Below are 24,727 nucleotides of genomic sequence, written 5' to 3' on the forward strand. Positions count from 1 at the left end.
TCCGCGTTGTAACCGAAGTAGCTCAAATGCTACCGGGGAGATGTTATTACTGCGAAAGGAGAGAAGGAGGAGTGGATGTGTGCTCAGGACTTCACAAAGAATCCAATAACACCTCTCTGAAGATTAAATTGGAAGCTTTGTGTTTGTATGCAAAATTTGATTTATGACGAGGCCGCAGAATCCCGATCGGCCTCAATAGAAAACTCTGTATTCTTTTTTCCCTGCGTTAATGTAAGATTAGAGCTGGAGGTGCCATCAATCTTGGAGTGAAATAGAGAAGCAAGTAGTCACAACGAGGTCCATAAATCTGAGTGTGACAAGCCAGCAGCATGTGTGTGTAACTACTGTATTTGAAGTGGTTACAGAGCGGCCTTGTCAAATAGATTATTCAATAGCGGAAAGTTTGAATTTATAAAAATAACATTTGTGTTTGTATGGGATTAGGCCTGAGGTGGGCAGCCGAATGAAGTAACAAAGCTCGGGTGGTTTGAGGAGGGAGAACTCGCTTCCTTCACTCAGCGTCAGTGCAGATAGAAACAGACAGGGCTCATCGCCCAGATGCCTCTTCAGATTTGAAGCTGATTGAATTTGACCTGACGGCCCCCCAAATCACCATCTATTACTATTCTTCAGCCCACCTCTATACTTTCTCAGCACTCAGAGACACTCACACACACAAAAAAAAAAACTTCATGTGCTCGAGTTTGACTTTTTTTGGTTTCCTTTCCGGATCCTCTCATCTGCGAGTCTTGCATTAATAAGTAATGCTTTGACTGCATAGCGTCGGTGCATCTAATGAAAACCATGAGAGCCAAGAACAATGATCCTAACTCAGAATTGAGGATTTTTGGGAGTTACGAGTGCGCCTAGGGAAGGCATTTAATATTACATCAGCCACAGAGCCGGAGCCGCACACAGTCACGACAGCCAACGGCATCGCTAAAGCAAACATTATAAAAGCTTGGCTCTGTTACCTGTGCTGTGACAGCTGTCTCCATCTGGGTCGAGCTCCCATCCCGGGTAACAGGAGCACTTCACCGTGGTCTTGTACTGCTCACACACCTGGCTGCACTTTAGGTGGCGGCTGCAGTAGTCCACCACCTCACACGTCTTGTTGCTGGAGTCCAGGTGAAGCCCAGGGGGACAAAAACACACAACCCCTTTCCCCGGTGCCACGGTGCACTGGTGACTGCAGCCCCCTCTGGCTACAAGACACAGATCTGGAGTGAAGTAAGGCAAAGAAAAAGAAAAACATTGAAACCGTGCACACACTGGAAGGCAGATAGAGATTTAAAAGGAACATTTGAAGAATACTAGTGCATAAGATAGCGGAAACAGACCGCCCAATGTCGAGGATTTCGTGGACTCAAAAGGGTTTTGTGTTTGAACATAATGTCACAAGGATAACACAAGCTGGTGTAGTATAATGAGAAAGCCCTTCTCACAGGTTTAACCCGGAGGTGAAGGCCGGTAATTTTCCATCACTACTTCACAAACAAAACAGGAGACGGGACACTATGCAATGCTCTTTTTTTTTTTTTTTTTTTTTTTTTAAGTACAATACAGTCAGACGTGCTTCATCCTTTTGATGGCCTACACATCCGTCTTTTTTTGACTGTTTTTTTTTGTTTATTAGTAGAAGCTGCCAGGTCGTGATATCTAAGTGAACCAGTGAAAATAAACCTCGCCTGACGTGTCTCCTCCCAACGGTTTTCAAAGTGTTCGCGAACAGCGCCGCACTCTCTCAACAGAGGTGGGGGATGAGGTATGAAGTCACTGTTGTTAATGGTGGGTGTGAGTCCCGCTGAGCCGCTGCAGATCAGACCCTCGAGGTCCTTCTGAACACATAATTGTCTATGAGGAGGCAAAAGCAGCTCTTTGCGGCTATGATAAAGCAGACACTCAACGGCCCTACAGCCCCCCAACTCCCCCCCCAACCCCAGAGGCTTGTTTCTGCGACGCTGTAGAAAATGAACCTCCATGTTTACACTGCACACTTTAAGAGATTAGATGACTGGGGATAATCACATGAGATCCCTTTTCCTACCCTCTGAAGGGCTGCTGGACAAACACTTCCACATTTGCCATCATCAGGAAGCTGGAGTATTACCTCATGCTCCGTCCCTTTGGACTGTGAGACAACACATACCGGTGCCGCGTCTGGCGCTAAGCTGCTGGATGTGACGGAGGGGATACAGCAGCACCCCGCTGGGAGATGTTCCCCACCATCCCGTGAGATCCTTGATGAAAGGAAGCGAGGGTGAGCAGCAAGTGTTGTGAGTTGCCTCAGCAGGCAACATTTCCTAAACCTCTACGGCGAAAAGTGGGAGGACGTGAACGTGCTTCAACTTTTCCGGTTAATCTCATTGCAAGAGATAATAAGTAAAGTACAACGAGGAGATATATCTAAATGAAGACTTGCACACAAAATTGTGCTGCGGGTTTCATTCGTATTACAGATGCGGTTCAATCATTCGTCACTGTTTTATCTTTTTCTTAAACTAACGCCAGTAGCTCCAGTGTTTCTCTCCTCGCAACAACCGGCAATCAAAGAAACTCAAACATATTGACAAAGATGCCTCACACTCCCTGGAAGTCATTATTTTTGACAGCTTTTCTTCTTCACTTTAAAGTTATTCTTCCACCCCCCAAAATATATTTTGTGTATCAAACACATACCCCCCTGTGGGCTCGCAGTGCCTCGTGAAGAACAGCTGCTGTGGTCAGCTTGAAATTTGTCGAATTCCAATGTTGCAGAGTTTTAATAGCTTAAAGTATTAAAAAAAAAAACATGAAAACTTTTCAAAGTCTTACTGCTCCGTCAATCACCCTCATCAGAGAGTCACAAGTTCACTCAGAAGTAGCAGATTTAACCAAAGTTACGACTGGGTCAGCAAACAAGACATGCTATTACTTTCCTGGGGATGAGTGTGATAATCTATCCACAGACGTTTGGTGCAGTTCCAGGGCAGGTGAGAACTTTTTTCATGCACTTATTATATTACAACCACATATTTCGCTTAAATTCTTCTTCTTTTCAGATCAGTGGGAAGAAAAATGTCAAAAATACACATTTATGTGTGTTTGTATGCTCAGATTTCTGTTTTATACATGCGTACAAATCAGTGCACATTTATTCAGAAAGCACTGTTTGAGTGCTTTCTGAATAAACTAAACTAAACTAATATCAATTTTTAATTTTTACTTTATTCACCATTTTGTTGTCTAAAAATTTATTCAATTTTAAAATAGATATCCTTGAAGCCCATTTCTTTTTCACAAGTTTTTTTTTTTTCCCCTCATAAAATATGCCATTACGTTTTTATTGTATTTTTATGGCTGTCAAAAGACATTTTTGTCCTTCTCTTGAAACCTTTGACTCTAATATTGCAACAAAACTAATACAAGCGTTGCAAATGTCTGCATATATAATAAGATCATGCTTGATATACATATTAAAAGGTATAATTTGAGAAAACATCAACAGGAGAAACCATTGTATCAATGTAAGCCATCAGCTGGGGGAGTTTCATGATAATATCTATTAGTTGTTGATTTTTTTTAACCCTATTCAATATTCATTTATTTGTTTGTTAGTTATTGATAATACAGAGCTCTCAGGTATGTGGCAAAAGGTCGTGAAAGGCTTTCTTGCTCAGCCTCACTGCGACCCAGACCCTGATCAGCATCTCAGCACGGTTGGTTGGATGGATGTAGCGCTCAAAGGTCCAAAGTGAAATCTTTTTTTACAAAGCTTAGTGGGAAGAAACCAGACTGAGCTGCAGGGAGCCCTGACCTCAACCCCTTTAAACACCTTTAAGACAAAGTGGAACGCCGACTGTGAGCCGGGTCAGCGCCTAGCCTCAGAGGTCTGGTGGAAAGCCTTCCAAGAAGAAAGGCGGCTGTCAGAGCAGCATATTAATGTGCGCGGTTGAGGGGGATGAGATTTCCAACTGTGTGTTATGTTCTGGTATCCACACACTTTTTATATATTGCAGTATCACTGTTGGCATCTTCCAGGACGACAAAACAAACCAAACAAAAAAAAAAAAGATGACATGCAGTGACAAAACAAACAGTACCACAGATGGCTCCTTCGTCCGAGCGATCCGCACAGTCCACTTTGCCGTTGCAGATCTTATCGGGCGTGAGGCACGCGGAGGTGTCATTGGCACAAGGGTACTTGGGTGGCTTGCACACAGCGGACTCGCAGGACTCTTCATCGGAGCGGTCCTCGCAGTCGATGTCCCCGTCGCACACCCAGCTCTTTGTGATACACTTGCCTGCGGGGATTGAGACGTACAGACAGAGAGGCATTTAGTGTTCTGAGACATTCAACACCGAAGAATTAACAGTTTCTGGGTTTCTCTGTTGCACGAACGATGTAATCTCATCGTGTCTCAGTTAGTATTCATATGACTCGGAGGATGATGGGAGTCCACAAAATTGCTCCCTGCCTCAGCGTACTGAAATAAAGCATCCAGCGTTTGGATTAATGTTTCATTGCTCAGTTCCCGTATATCATTTGAACAAACATTAGATTGCTAAAAAAAAAATGCCAAGCTTTTCCCGGGGGGGCTCAATCAACAACAGTCTCTTCTTCATTCTGCCCTTGCTCGACTTGAAAAGATCCGAGATTAATATTCCCTGTGATGGAAATCTACACTTAAGTGTCATTTGTTATTCCCTCGGCCATGTCCGTGGAAACTGGTAGGCGGAACCACTACCGGAAAACAATATGGGTGTTTTATTTTTGCACTCCGCCTAACACTGCTCACACTGCAGCGGACTGGTGTTCTAAATTACAGGTTTTTTGTTCAACAGCAACGATATAGAGCCAAAATAGTCTGTAAAATATGGTTCGACCATTCTTAAGAATCAGAGTTTAACTCCATCCTCATGTCAGCAGGCTTTATACTGGGTAAATTTGTTAGTACCATTAACTGTAGATTAAAGCTATACACTGGCAGTTTATCACCTAATCATAAAGTGTTGTCCTAGTTTAAATTTATTCATGAAACTAATTCCTAGAAAATCCTCCAGCTGATGAATGACATTGAGAAAAATAATTATTATTAATGTGTTATGTAATTAAACATGCAACCCTTTGCACACATGTTCAGATCAGAAATAGTTGGCAAGTTATGAAACTAGAATTTTTGAACCGGGCTTTATTCGATGAGTCACTCATTGGTAAACTGTTGGATGTTCTAATCATTAACTGATCATTGAAGATAACACGTTTTCCATGAATCTGTTTACACTGATGTATGATAATATCAATTACAATTTTGAAACAAAGTGAAAATAGCACACTAATAAACAGGCTAATTAGGCCAAAAGATGTTTTTCTTTTATTACTAACACAGGTATTAAAAGAACAGGTGTTGCTTCGAAGAATTCTGTTGAGAGCCACTGATGAGGTTTTGAAAAGTCACTTGTTTATCCTTAATGCCGGTTCAAATTGTGTGCACGTTCAGGTGCGTCTGTATGTACGGCATGAACCGTTGATTCAACCGTCCATTCCCTCAATGCCGATTGCACATTTGTAAAAAAAACAAGCTTACTAGTGCACAAAGCTTTCGCATGCATAAAACAGTGAGGACACCGCGAATGGCGAGGAGGTTAGTCAGTTATGTAACTGTGTTCACAAGTGTTGATACTGGCAGTTTCACCTTACGCGATGCAGCAAACAAGCCTGACAACTGCAAAACTTATGACTTCTGTGAGCGTGTTTATCAGGGGAGGCAAAGGAGTGAACAGGATGCAGATAAAGAGGGACATGAAAAGATGCTTTCATTCAAGGACGTGGGAGGCACAAGAGTACTTCTGAGTGGGTTTATTAAACATAACCTTTGCTTATTATTTCGAGTAGGAAATACATTTTTCATATCCGCTCCAAATATAGAAAAAAATGCTCCGACATCTGAAAGTTTAATCTTTAATTCAACCAAAAAAATGCAGCATATCCGCAGATGGATTTCCTGCAGAGCTGGTAACTTTTTTTTTATTTATGTTGGTCCCTCCTCTACGCATGGCTGAAGATCTATTTTTAAATAATGGATGGATAAATTCATACTTGTTGTGGTTGATTTTCCTTTGTTTTTTTTTTGTTTGTTTTTTTTTAACTTTGCTCACTGTTAAAGTTACTGTATTGATAAAAAAGAAGATGTTATGCAGCCTAATGCAGCACATGCTCTTGCTAAAGTTTCATTCTTCCTTATCTTGCAAAACGTAAAATGAATTTATTTTAATTTCGTGTTTAGTTTAAGAAATAATTGAGGAATTGAATACACCTTTGGATGTATGTGAGTCTCTGAAGCATGCAACCACCACGTTAATAAATAAAACTCAGATTAAACAAAGTGTTATGCGTTGTTATCCAGATTTAGCTTTCTGACACCCTCCATGAACTTGACCGCTCACCTCTGCAGAAGAATGCTGAGCAGGCATGTGTTTTGATAGCGAGTTTGGGCATCTGTTTAACACTTGAAGGACAAAGGTAACTACTTAGTCTTCAGTGAACTGAACTTGACTCTGTAGGAAACCTACACTGCTGTCATTTGCATATTTGTCACACGCAACCAGTCAACGCTCGCGAGAAAGTGGAGGCGAAACACTTTTTCTTCTCACACTCTGCAAAACATCGAGCACTTCTTTGAACCATCAGAAGGATAATTCTAACTGCAATATGAGGACATGCAGAGACAAAAGCTGTGAGCAGTGGATGCTCCACAGCCCTTCTTTGATGATCCAGATTGAAAATCTGCGGCCTTCAGCAGAATATTTCTTTACTTGTGAAGTTATAGACAGTACTCATTTAAGATAACAAAGGCTGTTTTGGAGTAAAGAGAAGCAGACGCGACACGATTTAAACAACCTTAAATGACCTCAAGCTGGTTGAAGTGAATATTTTGTACTTAGCTATTCAGCTGTAAATCCATTTTTGAACATACTGTCACAAGGCGGCACAAATCTTAGCGCTAACTCAAAGTGACACATGACTGTCTCCCACGTGCACAACGGGGTGGGGATGCGTTAACGTTCTCCGTTTTACGTCGGAGTTCTGCAAGCCAGAGACATGTTCGCCCAAAGCGGAGCCACACGAATAGCATTACAGCTGGCATCTCAAAGAAACAAAATAACAGAACAGAAAAACATCACCATAATATCTTGACCCAGCATGAGTTAAACAGGCCAAACGTGCTCAATCTTCCAATGCTTAGATGCAAACATTATACTCCTGTTTGACTGTTTGTTATGTTCAAAACCAAATACTGTATGTACTAAATACCGTCCATCTCCTGGGACTTTTGGATACCTGAACATTTTTGTGAACAAGCAGAAATCTAAGAGCTCTAAAGAAGTGGTGTTCCACCTCTTTCCCTATGTAACCCTCTTGTCTTAAAGAGCCGTGTTCAGAATTTCAAAATTATCTCTCTTACTAAGAAACCTTCTCAGTCCTGATGCACTTAAGGGGAGAGACTGGATGGTCCATTTTAAAAAAGAAATCAGTCGGTTAGATATCTACTCTTGTACTCTTATTGTTTTTGTTCAGCTTCTCTTTGTCGAAGTTTTCATGTTGTTTTCCTAACATATTCCTCTTCTTTTTAAATGTGCGTGTTAAATAAACTTGTGTGTGTGCAGCTAAATCACGATCGCACTAGGCTCCAGCTCCACATCAAATATTTGCATCTTTGTTGGAGTTGAATATGTCACATGCAGAAATGCATCCATCCCAATAAAAAAAAAAAAAACATCCATAATTCAAGCACTGGATGAAGGTCTAGGATGAGTTTCATGTCCTTGTGTGATTAAACAAAAAAAAAGAAAGAACAAAAGTTCTACTGATGTTCCTTTCTATGATCTATCATAAAAGTCCAGATGGCCCCCCTTCAGAAACTCTTTTGAATACTGTCGGAGAGGGCACTCTGCTCTTCTTTGGGAGGACAGAGCGAGCTGCACCAGTGCACAGGGGTGTGACGCTGCAGTATTAGAGTGAATAATAATTGTGTGGTCTAACCAACCCTTCACTACGCAGCATTGCCTCCGTTCTTGATAATACTGTCAGGGGATGAGCGGCGAGCTGTGCAGCTACAGACAGAAAGCAGCCGAAAACTTCATCTGACCTTCTGCTTTCTGCCGCTGAGAGGGAGCCGGCGCTGGGTTTGGGTACATGGGGAGTTTAAACAGGCCATTTAAAAGGGTTTGTCCTAATTGACCGAACAAGTACATGCAAACCTCAGTGCGACGCTCCGAAGTGGAGACCGGCTGAACCTCTAGAGCCCGCCAGACAGTGCAGGGGAAAGGGAAGAGAGCCATTTGGCAGCATAGTTCATCACTGATACACGCAAACAAATGTTCAAGAAAACGACTGAGATGCTCTCCTCCTCTCCTAAGACCCGAGCAAAAGACCAGAGTGTTAATTCCGCAAGATATGTTCATTCCCGCTTTAACAGTGAAGGTTGAGGAATAGTTTCTGTCATCTGTTCATGAAAGTAAACGCCTCGGGCCACGTTCAAACTCCAGACCACCGTGTTTAATTTAGAAGCGAAATTCATGATTGCTTGTGATGACTGTTCATTTTCCATGATGTAACCCCCACACAGGGTTTCAAAACGAGGAAAATCTGTTTTGGATTCCGCACACGTTGCCGCATAACGTCCCATATAACGCAATATAAAGTCAGCTGATTTGGCTCCCTGTCTGTTGCTGTGCATTACTGTCCTTCATGGTCAAATTAGTTCAGCCAGGCCGCTGCGGCGCTGAGACTCCAACGTCTGTCTCGGGCGAATGATGCAAAATTTACGTACCGGAGCTCAAATACGAGCTCGATTTAGTTTTCACGCCTCAGGATCCGATTTTTTTAAACCACGGGCCACCCAAAATTGTCAGTGTCAGTTGAGTAACGGAGTGTGAAAATCAACAGTGTGAAAGTGTTTACGTATGTCAGACTTCATCTTAGAAGTTCTGGAAGATATCTCAGGGCCTCTCAACAACCACCAGGCATCGACTATTAATTTACTACCTGCTGACCAAACGTATCCTTCACCTCAGACCCCAGTGTGTTCCGTATTCCCTACCTGTGTCTTTGCAGGTAAATTTGGCCTTGGGGTCGCACATCCTCTTGGTGCCCTCGCAGTCTTTCTCGTCGCTCCCGTCCTCGCAGTCCTTGTCTCCGTCGCATCTCCAGCGTTCCGGGATGCAGGTCCCGTCGGCGACGCAGTGGAATTCCTCCCCGCTGCACTCGATCACAGATGGCAGCACTGAAACAAAAGTCATTCAGCGGTGACTGTTTCTCGCAGCACACAACACAATCGCGAGGCAAAGGCACGACAGTAATTTCACAAGACATCTTTTAGCGTTTGCAAATATTTGTCTTTGCCAGCGGGGCACTTGGCAGCCATAACAGGCCAGTTAGTTCCTGAGAGGGAAGTAGTTTAACTTCCAGCATTTAAGGTTTATGTCTCTCAGATGTTTCTGTCTTGTTTAATGACTCTGGTCAGTATATCTTTCTCCAGCGCGGGTTCAAAACGATACTGGTGCACAACAGCATACATGCATTGCAGCATGTTGTTTATTGTTGTCGCGTTGGATGTGTAAGAGTGACAGGCGCGTCCTCAGATGATAAAGACGGTGGTGTGAAGTAGCCTCCATCACACATTTTCTGAGTAGTATTCATGGTTTGACATTCGTGAACCCTGAATTTCTTCTGATAATTAAAGAAAGCCTAAAGGATAAGTTCTCCCAAAAATTAAAACTGAGTCATTATCCTACTCACTCACATGCCAATGGCTAGTTTCATTGTCCACAAAACATTTCTTGAGCTTCACAGCAGCACAGCGTTGCAGCATTCACCTGAACAACTGAAGTGGATGGGGACTTGTCTTGCAACGCAGGAAAAAGTCTCTTGAAAACCAGAGATCCCAATTTGTTAAGACAATACAAGCCTTGCATTTAAATAATGTCTAAATTTTGTTTAAATCTTGGGGCTTCCAGAGACTTGGATTACACTGGATGAGCAGCATGGGGCCATCCTATTTTCTAAGTTTTTAAACAAGTCCCCATCCACTTCATTTGTTCAGTAGAATGTTGCAAAGCTATTTTGCTGTTGAGCTCCAGAAATGTTTTGTGGACCTCCTCTTTATCTCCATTTTTTTTTTTAAATGGAGCTGACTGCATTTTTATTTTTACCACCAGACTACAGAGCAGCTTCTTTTCTCCAGACTGTGAGGAATTCATCTTCAACACTCTATTCTGAAAAATAGCTGTATGTCTGCATGACTTATTATTATATAATCTATATAATATCAGTTTCTGAGTAGCATATGGGGCAATATACTTCACCTCGCTGCACTACTCCATTGTGAAATGTTAAAACAATTTAAAGTTCAAAGCCAAACAGGTTAATCATGACACACTATAACATAATAAACATTATGCATTTATGTTTTAACTCATGTTGTTGTGCATCCTGAATAGATAACGACCTGAATCAGACTGGCCGTTCGCTTAAACCTTAAAAGTCAAAGCCGCAATTTGTTTCTCCAAAGCTAAGAACAGTCCCCCGGGGGAGGTAGAGCAGAAGCAGGCACGGAGGGAGTGAGGAAGCCCGCAGTTCCCATCAGGAAACAGTTTGATGAATAGTCTACACATTCTACTGACAAGCAAGTGAGCTGTGAGTTTCGAGGAGCTTGCATGAGGTTTCTGCGGTAATTAGATTAAATGATTCAACTCCTGATGCTCAAATCCCCCCCAAAACGGAGACCAGATAAGATTAGTCACACGTGAGCGTAAAAACAAAGTTATTGGACTCAAGCTGATTAATTGTTACACTTGTAATTAGAATGCCTGAATTTAAACAATGATTTGAATTGCAAATACAATCGTTAGCACACTAAAAACGGATATACTGGCAGCAGCACGCTCATAAAAAAAAAAAAAAGGTGCCACCAGGCGACTTCGCTTCGAGGCAGATCCTTCAAGAAATACAAGAGTAAATCCCTGTGATGACTTAATGTATAAAAGGGTAATTATAAATACATCGCCTTCATGCTACTAATATTTAGATGTAAAACATGAATAATAGCAAGAGCCATCTTATGCTGGAGGGGATGTGCAAGTCTACCTTCCTCTAATCTGACTTAACACTTTACAAAAGGTAAAGCGGACGTTCTTACGTGCTGAACCACCTCTGCAGGTCGTGTTCTCGTCGCTGAAGTCTCCACAGTCGTTATCGCCGTCACAGGCCCAGTGGTCGGGGATGCATCGGCCGCTGGTGCACTGAAACTGGTTGTTGGAGCAGGAGCGGACGCAGCCCACTTCATCGCTGCCGTCTCCACAGTCATCGTCTACACACATGCAGGAACACCCATTAAAAGGAGCGCCCCCCCCTCGCCAACACACACAAAATATCACGGCTGACAGATCTTCACCTGAATCACAATGCCACTGCACGCTGATGCATCGCCCGTTGGAGCAGCTGAACTGGGTGAGGGGCTCACAGGTGGGGAAGGCTGAAAAAGGTTGTTTCAAAGATACACATCAAATACAATCCCAGTACAAGCTCAACAGATCCTTGCGCCGTGATGGAATTATTGGTCGTATGAAGAGCTAAATTATCAGACAAACACGATAATTGTCCTACATCTGACTTCACTGAAAAGCTGCGACCTGCTGGTGGGGCTACAAAAAAATCAAGGGATCACCAACGTCATTAGGATTCACTATCTTGGCACCGTGGATATCTGTACCAAATGTCAAGGTAGTGCATTCAATGGTCAAAGGACAAGCAGGCCAAAAAGTCAGACGATCACCATCAAGATTCATCCTCTGATTCGTATAATACTCAGTGAGAACCCAAACCCTGACCAACCAACATTTGCACTCCTGGAGCCACTACCCTTGGCTATAAATATGCACATAGTTATAAAACCAACTCAGGTTCGCAGCCTTGGTGCTAAAGCTTTGTAAAATATTCTCAGAGTTGCAGTTAAAGTTGGCTCTGGATGGAAGCAGGAAATAAAAGTATTCTGAATTTGGTCTTTTGATAATTCCTTTGTACTAAGCAGGCTCTGAACAGTCATGTTTTATTCAGACTGGTGTGTATTTTCATGTGTCTCCTCTTGATCAATGCCCAGAACTCTATATGTAAAACCATGTGTGGCCCTGAAACACTCGGGCTGTACAAAGTGCTGCGCGTCACATCATGGTTGAGTCCACCTGGTTTATATGCAGATGAGGCCTATTCAACTACATTTTTTTTTAGAAAAAGGCTAGATTTGAATGAAAGTGCAAAGATTCTGGACTTTGTGTATGTATGGCTGGTAATCTAGGAATTTAAATGTGTTATAACAATGCAATTTCTATTTTTCTCTGTACTTTATTTATTTTCACGATACAAAAGCAGGCTACAGGGGAGAAAAAAAAACAGCCTGTGATAAAACCTTTTAGTATTTGTGTGCTTCGCAACAGACAAAGCTAATGCATGGGCTAATTCATACATACATATACATACATATAACATGTCACTGTGCACCGATGGGCATTTTTTTCTTTTCTGTAATTGTTTATCTCCCCTTGCGGCTCCGATTTCACCCTCATCAATATCTGCAAACAGATGTTTCCAGAAGTTTCTCCTGGATTCCATATAAATACACCATGTGCGTTGAGGTGTTTAGCTGCTGATGAGGCACCGTAACAGTCAATCAAGACGATATATTGTACATGTACCTGATGTAGGGCTATACAGTATATATACACACACAGATATGTGAACTTAACTTGGCAATGCAAGATGGGGAAAGCAAATAAATCACAGCAGCTGGAGTCAGTCAATAGCTGATCCAACATCAATCACTGTAGTCACGGAGACTTCATGAACCAAATTGGTCTACATTACAGCATCGATATTCTCTACCAGTGTCGCAGCAAGTGTAGGAATACAGATTCTACAACATTCTGTGGACTGATGGCATTGCCACGATCGACATTTGCATTCTCATCAGATACCATTCTCGCTTCCAATTTAGAGATACTGTACATACAGTACTTTTCAAATTTCTTTCCTGGATGCCCAAAGCTGTATCGACTTCAGTATGAAATGCAAGTCTACATTTGAATTGATTTGTTGGCATCTGCTGCTGCCGCCTGGCGTACCTAAGGCACTGTCAAGGAGACATATCGTATCTTTATCAGACGAGTGTCTTCGATATATCCCACAAATGTGTTAGGTCTCATTGACAGCGCATGACTGGTTGGAGTTTAACATTCATTAAAAATGAAGCACGAAACATCCATAAATAATGAAGGTTTCAAGTCAACAGTGAGCCTGGCAAAAGAAAAAAAAAAAGAAAAAAATGGAACACTGGCATCCATAAATAATGACGGCTTCAAGTGAACAGAAAGCCCAATATGAGACACTGTGTGACAACTACTAAACTACTGACAAACAAAATCCAAATTAGCATCAATCTCCAAGGCGGCCACCACTGAGCTTCAGGTGTTCCAAAACCCACAGTAGCTCCACTGCAGCTAACTGAGCTGCCAGAGCTGCACAGTAGAGTGCCTACAGAGAAGTGATGCCTGAGGAAGCTCAGACAACAGTATAGGAGAGAATATGTTTTGCTGCACAGCTTGATTATGATTGAATGAAGCCGAGCATGAACTTTAATTACTGCTTACACCCTGGCTGTTTGTGACTGCGTATTGAAGCAGCTTAGGACACACAAAAGGAGGCTGAGGCGATACAGCACAGCGCGGCGTTTGGCAAACATCAATCACTGTTAAAGGCTGATTTAATACAAATGGTGATTAAAGGGGAATTTTTAAAACCTTAACCCCTATCTTTTAAATGGGTGCTTGTAATTCATCCAGTTCAACTTCACAGCAGAAAAACACATTTTGCAGCCTTAAAAAAAAGCTCTTTTCCCTCGCATAGAAAAAAAGGTTAAACACGTCTTCAAAGAACTCTGAAAAGCTCGGGCCACTGTCGCTCGCCATGTATTTTTCTCATTCGTGTTTTCCCGAGATTAATCCAAAACACAGAGACCAACTTTTGCTAACTGAGGCTGACAGATGGTTTAATACCACCGAGACGCTTAAGCACAGTGAACTACTGTACAAAAGCATTTACTCAGCACCACTCTTTCAAAGTTGATGCCATCAGTGACGGCATGTCTAGTTCTTGGTCCAAAGAGTACAGCATCAATAATTCAACTTCTAAAACACTCAGGATTGAATAAAGTAATGCAAGCGTAAGACACCAGTAAGCTGTTTAAGAAGTCACCATAGAAGATAAGCAGCTGCAAGCATCTTTTATTTGAATAATTTTCAGAAGACCTTGAGTGTATCCTCTTTCAAAACCTTGTTTTTAATACTAGCCATGGAAAATAATTTGATTGGCTGACAGACACCTGTCAAAATCATGAATCAGTTCATTCGAGTCAGTTAAAATGATAAATCGAAGCACAAGGTATCTTAAATTAGCAGCCATATTTAAGCTTCATATTACATGATGATATCAGAATTGATGATCTGACAGACTCACAGCATTTTCTATCTTTCTTTATAGTAAGTGGCCTTAGTACAAGGTCAATAATATACCCTGAAGTGTCTTATACAGAAAAATAAGAATTGACGGCGACACTAATGGTTTAGTGAGGTGAGACAGTGAAGCGCTGCTTCAAGCTAAAGCCCAAAATGCAGATGTTAAGCTCGTATAATGTTTACCATGTTCACGGTTTAGTGTGTTGGGCATGAATACATGTGCTAATTAGCACTAAAACAGAAGAACCGAAGCTCTTTGAATCTCTTCCCCTCTATCAAACTGGTTGGTAGCAGATCACTCCAAACCAGATCATCACACTTTCTCTCCACATGGCTAGCAGTGAAATGGCAGCAGGGTGGTTGTCCTTAATGTGGTACAGCATGGTGCGTTGGTACTACCAAACTGAAGGGTAGGATCACCCATTTTAACTTATGTTTGACTGTTTTTTTTCCCCTTCCCACACTGAGCTTCATTTAGCACACTTCACCTCACACACTGTTCCCAGAGTCACGCAGATAGCTGGCTAAAAGTGAACTCCATTTCCTCTATTATGTGTCAGGACATCACACTGTGTGTTGAAAGTGGATAACTGCAAGGTTTATGTAAAAGTTCTTTGCCAGGCTTTAAACTTTCGGGTAAAACGGGAATTATTTTTTAATGGATATCAGTCATTTTTACGATATCTATATTGTTGGGAGTTTATTGCAGCCCTTGGTATTTTAATGGAGGTGTTAAGTGTGTTGTTAGTACAATCTCTCTTGCTTATGGAGGCAGATGTAATGTTTAACTTCTCCTGTTTCAATCAATATTGTGACTAACACTGACTGCAGAAACATGTAATGACTGTTGAGGAGTAGAAGATATGTAGTTTCCTACATAAAAATTCTAACCAATAGTTCCAAGTGGTTTCTGAGTAACGAACTTAAAATCAAAATAGTTTTAACTGCCCTCGGTGTCTCTTATCTGAAAACAACAAGACATGCTCTTGCCAAATTACTTTAAATTATCCAGTGTGATTACTGCTCAAAAACACATCGATCTGCATCTGTCTATCATGAGGGGTGAAACCCGAAGTTACCTCTATTAGTGGGAACGCAAAAAAAAATAATGTTGAAAAAGTTTCTGCCGCATAAATTATCACATTTTGAGAGTTGAAGGACAGAAGGTGAGTTTCGAGTGTAAGTTGCTAACCCTAGCAGCCCTCACAGATATCTTACGAGACGGTGAGAAACATTTATTGCAGCATTAGATATGCAGCTATTAGGCATAACATCATGAGCTGTGAGGAATAAACAACTAGAGATTTCCCTTAATGCCCTTATTAGTATTCGATTTGCTCACTGAGCTGCCCTATTTTACATCTTGACCAAGCAGAGCAACTCAAACAGCGGCAGCAGTTCAAACCCACACACACACAGCGATTGAATGAATATGTGGTAAGTTGGCGTGTGTGACTCACTGCATGATATTTCATCAGACTTATCCCCACAGTCATCCTCCCGGTCGCAGCTCCAGGCTCGAGGTATACATCGTCCATTCTGGCAGGAGAACTGGTCGGCCTGACAGGGCTGGGCTGAGTAAGAAGTGAGAGGCCACTTAATTCAATCACATGTGCATTAGTCAATGCAGGACGTGCACAACAACTCTAATGATCGCTACATCACCAGGATGTCAATGTCCGCCCACTGCAAACTTTCTATCACTCAATCACAGTACAGTGCGGCCGGTCTGGAAGGCCGTGGAAAATGTACTGTTGCTTGATGGGCCGTCATTTACACCCTGCGCTGTCGCAGTGAACACACACATGGACGGCACACCAGTGATGTCTCGCTGATGTGTGATATGCATGTCAATCTGACACTGAGGGAACATTCATCAGCCTCTGACTAATGCTCATTGATTGATCCTCTGTGGATAAAAAGCTCCTGAGAGGCCCCACCGAGGATATGGGAGGCAATGTGATATACTGTAAGTGTTCCTGACATCAGTTGCGTCTCGTAGGTACTACAGCTCTTTGATACTGGAGAGTGCTCTCACACAAGGAGATTGATTGTCCTGCAGGGAAACTACTCGAGGGGTGCAAGATATAAAGGTGATGACTGCCCTGAAAAACAATGTTGTCTGTTCAAGACTTTGATGAGTAAAGAGAGAATTTTATCAAAATATGTTTTATGTCTCACTGTATAGATAAAAGAGCTGTTTGATCTTAAGTCTGCATCAGCTTGATTGAAATGTATCAGTATATCAAACACAGAAGTGCATTATCGTGAATTGAGCCTGAATGACAATATGTTGTTCTATCATCACTATTTCACAAGCAATAACTCATAGACTAACACTGATGTCTGTTTTGAGATAAAATGTAAACAGATAAATCAGAACTACTGAGAAGAGGCATCAGGCAAAAAGTGCAGCCAGATGACCATATTTACACGGCGGCCATTTTCCTCGGCCTAGCTCAAATGTAGTACTTCTGTATTCCAGATTTCAAGCCGCATGCAAGTCAGGAATCCGACAAATTGTTATCATTCACCACTTTACGATTGATAAGTGACTAAAAAGACAACTGAAAGCAGAAATCCCAAAGTTTTTTAAGGTAAAAGACATGTGTGAAAGGGTTAGCTTTGGTTAAAATAACAACTAACATTAGCATATACTTCCTAGCCGACATTATTGTTAGTGCAATAACAGCACAGGTGTAAATTAACTCTGAAATATTAGTGCACATCTCAGACGTGTTTGTCTAAAACACACTAGATGTAACCACCAAGCTTGAATGCTAACGTTAGTGAATGGGGGATCAAAAATGGCTAATGTCCCTCCAGATTTTTAGTAATCTTCATTTTTTTCCATTTCTAATCAATTAGGAAGTGATGAGGATTTGTCAGAATTCCTATTCAGTTGATAACCTGTCAGCTTCGGTTAAACAACAGCCAAAGTTAGCATTCAGTCACTTCCTAGCTGCAGTACCATTTGACATTGTTACACGATATGATAGGACGTAAATAAACTCTGAAATATCAAACACACATCTTGGACACATTTATTTAAACCTGTAGGTGTAACACACTAAATGTAACATTGCGGTAATGTCAGCTAGGAAGTGGTTGAATGCTTACATTAGCTTATATAGTATCGCATACATTTATTTCACCTTGAAATATGGCAGATGGCTGACGTATGAACATGTTTCTATTCGGCTCTGATTCTCAAGCAAGCATTAACACAATACAGAGCATACCTGAGCATGTACTGTTGGCCTCATCCTCATTGCTGCCACAGTCGTTTGTTCCGTCACAAAGCCATCGTTTTGGAATGCAGCGATTGTTGTTGCATTTGAACTGATCAGTGGGGCAGGTATGATTGTCTGCGAAAAGCAAAAAAAAAAGGTCAGCCATCAACCTTGTAGCTCTAACATGAGATACATTGAAAATAGCTAATACAATAAAAAAAGAGTGAAAAATAAAATGTGATTATAATTCATAACATCACATTTTCAGTCTCTATAGGCCCCAGCCAAGGTAAGTGGAATGTTTCTTAATGTTAAAGCTTCATTAATTCTCCTGCCCATCTGATCTTTCTTTGTCCTATGGGGCTAAAAAAAAGTTCAATGTCCAGATAGATAGAGTTATATTCACAGCTTCTGAGTGGGATTTCATTCAGTCCCCAGCTCAACTAATCTTGCTCTGAAAGACCAGCAAGCCATGTCAGGAACCATAAAAGGGAATGATGTTTTAGAGATGAATCTCTCTCATGTTTCTCCTTGGTGGTTTGTCCTTTAATAGAGAGTAATGAAGACTCCATAACATTTTTATAGAGGTCTTAAGCACATTTGTTATGTGGTTTTAGATTTGTTTTATATAAAAGCCACTTTTACATAATAACTCTCTATATAAAACTCTATAAATATACCTCACTGGAACGACCAACCAAGCTCCACATTTTCTTTATCAAAACATAAGGTACCCTTTGTGTTATGAGCTTTCAATCTACCTCTGTGTTATATATGTGCTATATGGATCAGATTGCCTTGCTTTCATACATCTGACATCCACGTAGTCTGTCTCAAGTCCGATTCTGAGTAAGCCTCCAAACCCAGCAAATTAAACTAAGTTAGTACATCGTTAAGGTATATGATATGCCAGGAGAGCAGATAATTGATTTTTTTTCCCATTCTGATATTCTGCCAGAGGATTAGATTATGGTGCTTTGCGGGCAGGAAAAAAATCAAATAAAAAAATAACCAGCATCAGAGCGTTTAACATGCTGTTTATCCGCCTGATTTGTTAAAGTGCAAAACCACTTGGCAGGAGCGAAAGGGTAGATGGCAGCGTGGAGGAGGAGCACTTTTCACCCTTACTTACAGTACCTCAGCGACATTTAGGAACACAGAGGTTGACAGTAAGAGAGAATTAGCCTTAAAAAGCTTGTGCTGTCTTGCTTGGTGGTGCATGGTTGTGTATGTAAGTGAATTCAAGAGGCAACGTGTAAGATATGGCCACCTGTCAAGGGTAGTTCCAAACAAATAGGGGGCAGCATGTCTGCCTGGATTGCAACCGTGGATGGTGGTGGGTCGATGCAGGCAACAGAACCCAATTTAGCACTGACTGAACACAGTCTTAAAGACTAAATGAGGCCAGTGTGAAGACAGGGGACATAGTACAGAGGCGATTTACAACAGCTCCATCAAATACTCTTGCTCTTTGGATGACTAAGATGGCAAGAACGGACAGCGAAGACATGAGAGAGGAAAGTGATTTGAAGTGTTTACACATTTTATTCAACTGAATTAATTATTTATGTTGACCAAACCAACCACAATGGGTGATTGTTGGATTAGTGGACAGACAAAGAGACATTTTTGACATTTTGTCGTGTTTGAATAAAGTGTGTGACAAGGCAAATAAAGCAAAGTTAAGTATGGAAAGTAATTTGAATTCAGAAGTTGGTGGTGAGTTTTTTGCTCATGTCCTACACTGGCATTAGCTAAGAGAGCTTGTGAATTGAGCGAACTAGCAGTTGCCGTACATCTCCCAGGGTTTAAACTACAGGGTGTCAAGATCAGACTATGGCCACATTTACACACAGCCGGGTATTTAGAGAAACAAATGTTTCCCCCCCTCCGTTTTCAATAATAACATTGTGCACACAACATCGTTTTCAAAAAAAGTTGTCATTTACATCATCCTGCATAAATACGCGCCATTATAACTATGCCAAACCTATGGGCGGCAGTGTAGGGAGAAGGATAAAGCCATGCAAGCCAATCAGAATCCTCAGAATCGACAGCAACGATTAACACGAGTGACTTCCTGTTCCTTTCAAACAAACTGTAAACATAGGGCGCTCACATGACGTTAAGCATTTTCTGGCGCATAATGTGACGTTTGAGAACCTAAAACCCTGTTTCTCCCAGCTGACAGAGCAACATATCATTGGCGTAATCAGAAATCTCTACTTTGGCCGGAGTTTTTAGAAATAATCGTTTTCTGTGATAAAAACGGGGTTTTGAGGCCAAACTGCAGGGAAATATCTGCGTCTTCCCTTGGTGTAAACGGGGCCTATATATCCCTCCTCCTTGTGTTTCTCAGTGTTTCTACTACTCTTGTTCCTGGTTGGTGCCCTGTCTTTGTGGATGTCTTCCCCCTCTGTGCTTGTGTGTCCCGGCTGACGCTCCGCCTGCCTGCTGCTGCCAATTACCCTGACACACCTGTAGCCCATCCACTAATCAAGACTCAACAGTACATCTCCCCAGTTCTTCGCTCCTGTCTTTGTCAGTTCACCTATGTGTTAACGTTCAGACCAGCCTGTGCTCTAGCTCTGTTTGTTGTTTTCTAGTTAAACTTTTGATTGCCTAGGCAATCCTTGCTTTCATGTGCCTCAGGTTCACTATTCATCCGCAATCCTCGTCAGCCTCCTTCCACCAGTGTCTAGCTAGCCTGCCCCGATACTGTCTCCCTACAAAATCAAACCTTGACCGTCAACTTTATCCAAATTGTGCTTTTTGGGTAAATTACTTGGAAGCACAACACAGGAGAGCTATCAGAGTATTGCCTCTTGAGGTACAAAGTGGTATTCAAGAGAAGATGGGCTGGGGCTAGCTGGTTAGCATGTTCTTTGACACAACATCCAAATGTTTTTTTTTCCTCACTTTCGATAATGTGACATAATTTTTTGTATGTTTTTAAACTACAACTCTGTCCATATTTCACACATTGCACCTTTCACAGTATCTGCACACTCAATGTATTCATTTGTTTCCATGCAGCGTGCTCGGCCTGCAGTGCAGACTTATTTTAAGATTCCTCACAGCAGCTGTGGCTCTCCTCGTCACTTCCATCCAGACAGTCATCATCTCCATCACACTTCCACAGGGCTCGTATGCAGCGCTGGTTGTGGCACTGGAACTCATCACTCTTACATCGCTGTGGCTCCGGACTGCCGCTGGAGGATTCTGAGAGAAACAGTGATTAGAAATCAACAAGAGACTCGCTATGAAGCATGTGCTGAGGGGAGATTACTGGCATAGCTATAATAGCACAAAAAACATGTTAATAATGTCTCATGACCCCGTGTGTAGCTGCCGGGATTTGGCTTACATTTCTACAAACCCAGCGGGATAATCGCCCGCTTGTATATATTTGTTTATGAGCAGATTTGCATGTGAATAGATAAGGCTTTTTATTTGATGTATGTCCCATAGGATGAAGCCAGGATTACAATATACTTGGACAGGACTGATCTTAGCCCTCTCTCGCTCTGTCTGATTCATTATGTCCTCCTACCTGCACAGGTGACATTGTTCTTCCCCAGAACCTGGTTGTCAGCGCAGGCACACACTCTGCCTCCTGGGATGGCAAGGCAGAGGGTACCACAGCCCCCATAATTCACACTGCACGCGTTGTCACCTGGAGAAATAGATTCCAAGTAAGGTGTCTTGCTCATTTAAACATACATTTTCTAAAGCCCCCCTTAAGCGACATGAGTTTTCTGTTGTTGTTTTTGACTCTTTTTCCCTTTTTGTAAAGTGAACAGCAGAGGTTCAGAGGGTCACTTTAAAACCCGGCAAAACAAATCACGTCATTGTTCCAAAACTCATCTCCTCTCTCAGAGAGACATGCCAGGTCTATGCAATGAGATCTATAACCACACGTCAGGTGAATTATTTGGAACAGCGTAGGTGAGAGACATTTGACATTTTTATCCTTCTTGGGGGAATAATTTGTCTTTTCCAGATAAAAGACGACATTCTCCGAAAGGGAAAAAAAACACACACTGTCACATCTAAAGTTAAGGCATAAGACACCTTTGTCACTTTCATTTAACACAGAACTCAAAGGCAGCGCCTGAGCCAATGAGATAAAGCTTTTGGTTTTGTAAGAGCCAATCAGTAATACTCAGAGGACTGGACAGCCAATTAATCTATTCAGTGACATGAACAATGGAGGAATGTCCGGTAGAAATTCTCTGAAAGCACGCAGTAGCCAACCCTTTCTCTGTCTCGTGTATTTGGCATGGCACACTCCTACTTAAAATCCAATATTGTATGGCAACCTTAAGAATGAAAGACACTCATGTTATGGATCTAAAACCACATCAACGGACAGTGCACAGTTATATTATTCTATATTCATAACACTAGCATCATGCATCAGCCTCCCCTGATTGTGCCGAGGGTGTCTGAGCACTGTTTTTTAACATGCCATTTATTGAATAACAAAAACAAAACACCTGCTGTGATGGGCCGATGTGGTTCTCCACTGTCAGCTGTATCTGACTCCTCTCCTATCTGCTCTTTTCTGCTTTCTAACAGCATGAATCCATCATCAATTGTTACAGAATTGAGCAAACCCCTTCCAAACCTTGGCCACCTTATTTAACTTTATAAAGCGGAGCCCCAAGTGATTTTTTTCAAACTGAAGCCACTGTCAGTGTTAATCAACATGCTGGTTCACACCATGAAATTTGACACCAATAGGCGTGCATACGAAATCTCTGGTGCATATTTTATATTAAGTGCTTAACGTGTTTAGGGGATTCAAATGCCTGGACACACGGCGGAGAGGGATTCTATTTTCAGCCACTTTGTCTGGTGGGGAAGCAACGGTTCAGCGACACCGGATCGGGAGCACATCAGGGAAAGGCAGCCGACCTTGCTGACTCTGTGCGTCGTAGACACGCAGGCCAAACAGTGGCGGCCTCTCGCTCCGCAGCAGAGTGACATCACCGGTGGACAGGTCCAGCTGAAAGACGGAGGCGTTCATGTACTCCGTCCAGAAGATGAAATTGCGATGATGAGAGATCCCGAACGGGTGGTTCAGCTCTTTCCCGTTGTACACCACCTGCAACATGAAGCAAACATGCTGTGTAATCGAAAGATTAGGGGGAGTTACACAGAGACACTATCGGCAACAATGAAAATCAATAATCTCAAACAGGGTCTTAGCTGTTTGAATATGGGCTCAGAAATTATTTGATCACAGTATATGATGAATGTGATTCAATTTCCCTGCGCAAATTTATTCACGCCGCACTGTCTGCTTATAATAATGTTTGCTAGAATCTTGGCATTGATTAAATAGCATTTGCAAATAATTCATTATCTTAATATGGCAGTGTATCTGGAGTCGACAGGAGCGGTTGGGGATGAAGGGCTGTCTTGTTGGCAGCTGTTGCGAGGGACGGCGAGTAGTTTTCAATCATTTCGCCGCTTTGCAGATTAACTTTGTGTCATTGCTTAAAACATAGAAATCAGTTTGAGACCCGCGCAATATTGTTATGAAACTGAGAAGTCAAACACTGAACTGATGTCAAATTACCATGGCAACGATGTAAAATAAATGCGATTCTGTTGTGATCTGATGATAAAACTGAACTAATCAGGGAGTAATCATGCCTTAATTAACAAACTATTCAGTATTAAGTATAATAATCGTATATAAAAATGTATCCTGTTTGCAAGAATAGAAAACCTCTCAGTTTGATTTTGATTTCCAATGAGTGTTATTAACATACCGACCAGACACAGACCGAAAGGCCTCAGGACACAACCGGTGATACCTGCAACCAGTCGAGCAAAGAAGTGTGTGCCGTCCATGATGTTGGCTTTTTAATTTGAAGGAGGAGAGTAGAATTGCAATGGACATACGGGCATTTCATGAAACTGATATCTAGTTTTACTCTAAGCCCTAGATTGTATTTGACAATAGTACGTTGCAGCCCCGTCCCAGCTGCCAGCTGAGGCAATCTACCGCATGATTCCAACATTTTTTTTACACATCCATGTAAATATCTGGTCCAGATTTAAAAATACCACAATTTCCCTTTAAGTTCGGGTCTTGAATCCCGTGGCCCTCACTCTACGAGCACACTGACCCTCGAGTGAGTCAAGTCATTCATGCACATACGTTTCTGCATCATTTGACCACTCTGCGCTCTTTCTCCACACTGGAACTCACCATCCTCCCGGTCCCGTTGAGATGAATCCTCTCGATGTGATCGTAGTAGGCGTCGCACCAGTACATGGTGCTGGTGCTGTGGTCCAGCGTTAGGCCGTTGGGCCACAGCATGTTGGAGGTGACGAAAATGAGGCGGTTGGATCCGTCCATCCAGGCTTTCTCTATCCGCCCGATGCTGTCGTTGACTTCGTCCTCCTCCCAGTCCGTCCAGTACATCCAGCTGTCACACACACACACACACACAGATGCACATGCCATCATCGCACCAATAAACTGACATAAAGAGGCTCTGCTTTAGCTCAGACAGTTTCTCACGCAGCTCAATAGATCACCACCAGCCCCAAACTAACACTGATCACATTCCACATTCAAACCTCGGCAGTTCATTTCAGCCGTCTGCCTCTCATTCTCCCTCGCCCCTGCTTCTTGACACTGATGTTGGATGGTTGCGCTTGTTGCAGCCTTCATCACCCTCTTCCCGCTTTGATATCTTATCAATCAATACACGTGACAGCGTTTTTTTTTTTTTTTTTCCGCAGGCTTCTCTCAAAAAATGATTTATTCCGTATCACAGTGAAAATGCGTCTTGTGGGTTCTGTTCTGTACACCCCTGGGGAGGCGTGACGGTGTCCCCCCGCTGAGTCTTCCACGCGCCGCTTTGATTCATACAGGGGAACATTATGAAGAAACACAACCTGTGCTGACACACACATCCGTTCAT

At 42.2% G+C, this 24,727-nt stretch overlaps 1 protein-coding gene across 7 annotated transcripts in view; it reads right to left on the bottom strand.

Moving 5' to 3' along the window:
* The window catches only part of lrp1bb (low density lipoprotein receptor-related protein 1Bb), a 301,330-nt gene that overhangs the window by 125,931 nt on the left and 150,672 nt on the right, over nt 1-24,727 (bottom strand). For all 7 annotated transcript variants that reach the window (XM_030428474.1, XM_030428470.1, XM_030428475.1 and 4 more), the window contains 11 exons: nt 24,007-24,226; nt 22,701-22,890; nt 21,334-21,456; nt 20,859-21,002; nt 17,790-17,915; nt 16,008-16,121; nt 11,436-11,516; nt 11,181-11,351; nt 9,084-9,266; nt 4,083-4,283; nt 975-1,220 (listed from right to left, as the gene is read on the bottom strand). In XM_030428474.1, coding sequence (XP_030284334.1) covers nt 975-1,220; nt 4,083-4,283; nt 9,084-9,266; nt 11,181-11,351; nt 11,436-11,516; nt 16,008-16,121; nt 17,790-17,915; nt 20,859-21,002; nt 21,334-21,456; nt 22,701-22,890; nt 24,007-24,226 — 1,799 coding nt within the window. The remainder of the gene's footprint in view (nt 1-974; nt 1,221-4,082; nt 4,284-9,083; nt 9,267-11,180; nt 11,352-11,435; nt 11,517-16,007; nt 16,122-17,789; nt 17,916-20,858; nt 21,003-21,333; nt 21,457-22,700; nt 22,891-24,006; nt 24,227-24,727) is intronic.

Source organism: Sparus aurata, chromosome 9 (genome assembly GCF_900880675.1).
Source record: "Sparus aurata chromosome 9, fSpaAur1.1, whole genome shotgun sequence".
In the NCBI taxonomy this organism is placed as follows: Eukaryota; Metazoa; Chordata; class Actinopteri; order Spariformes; family Sparidae; genus Sparus; species Sparus aurata.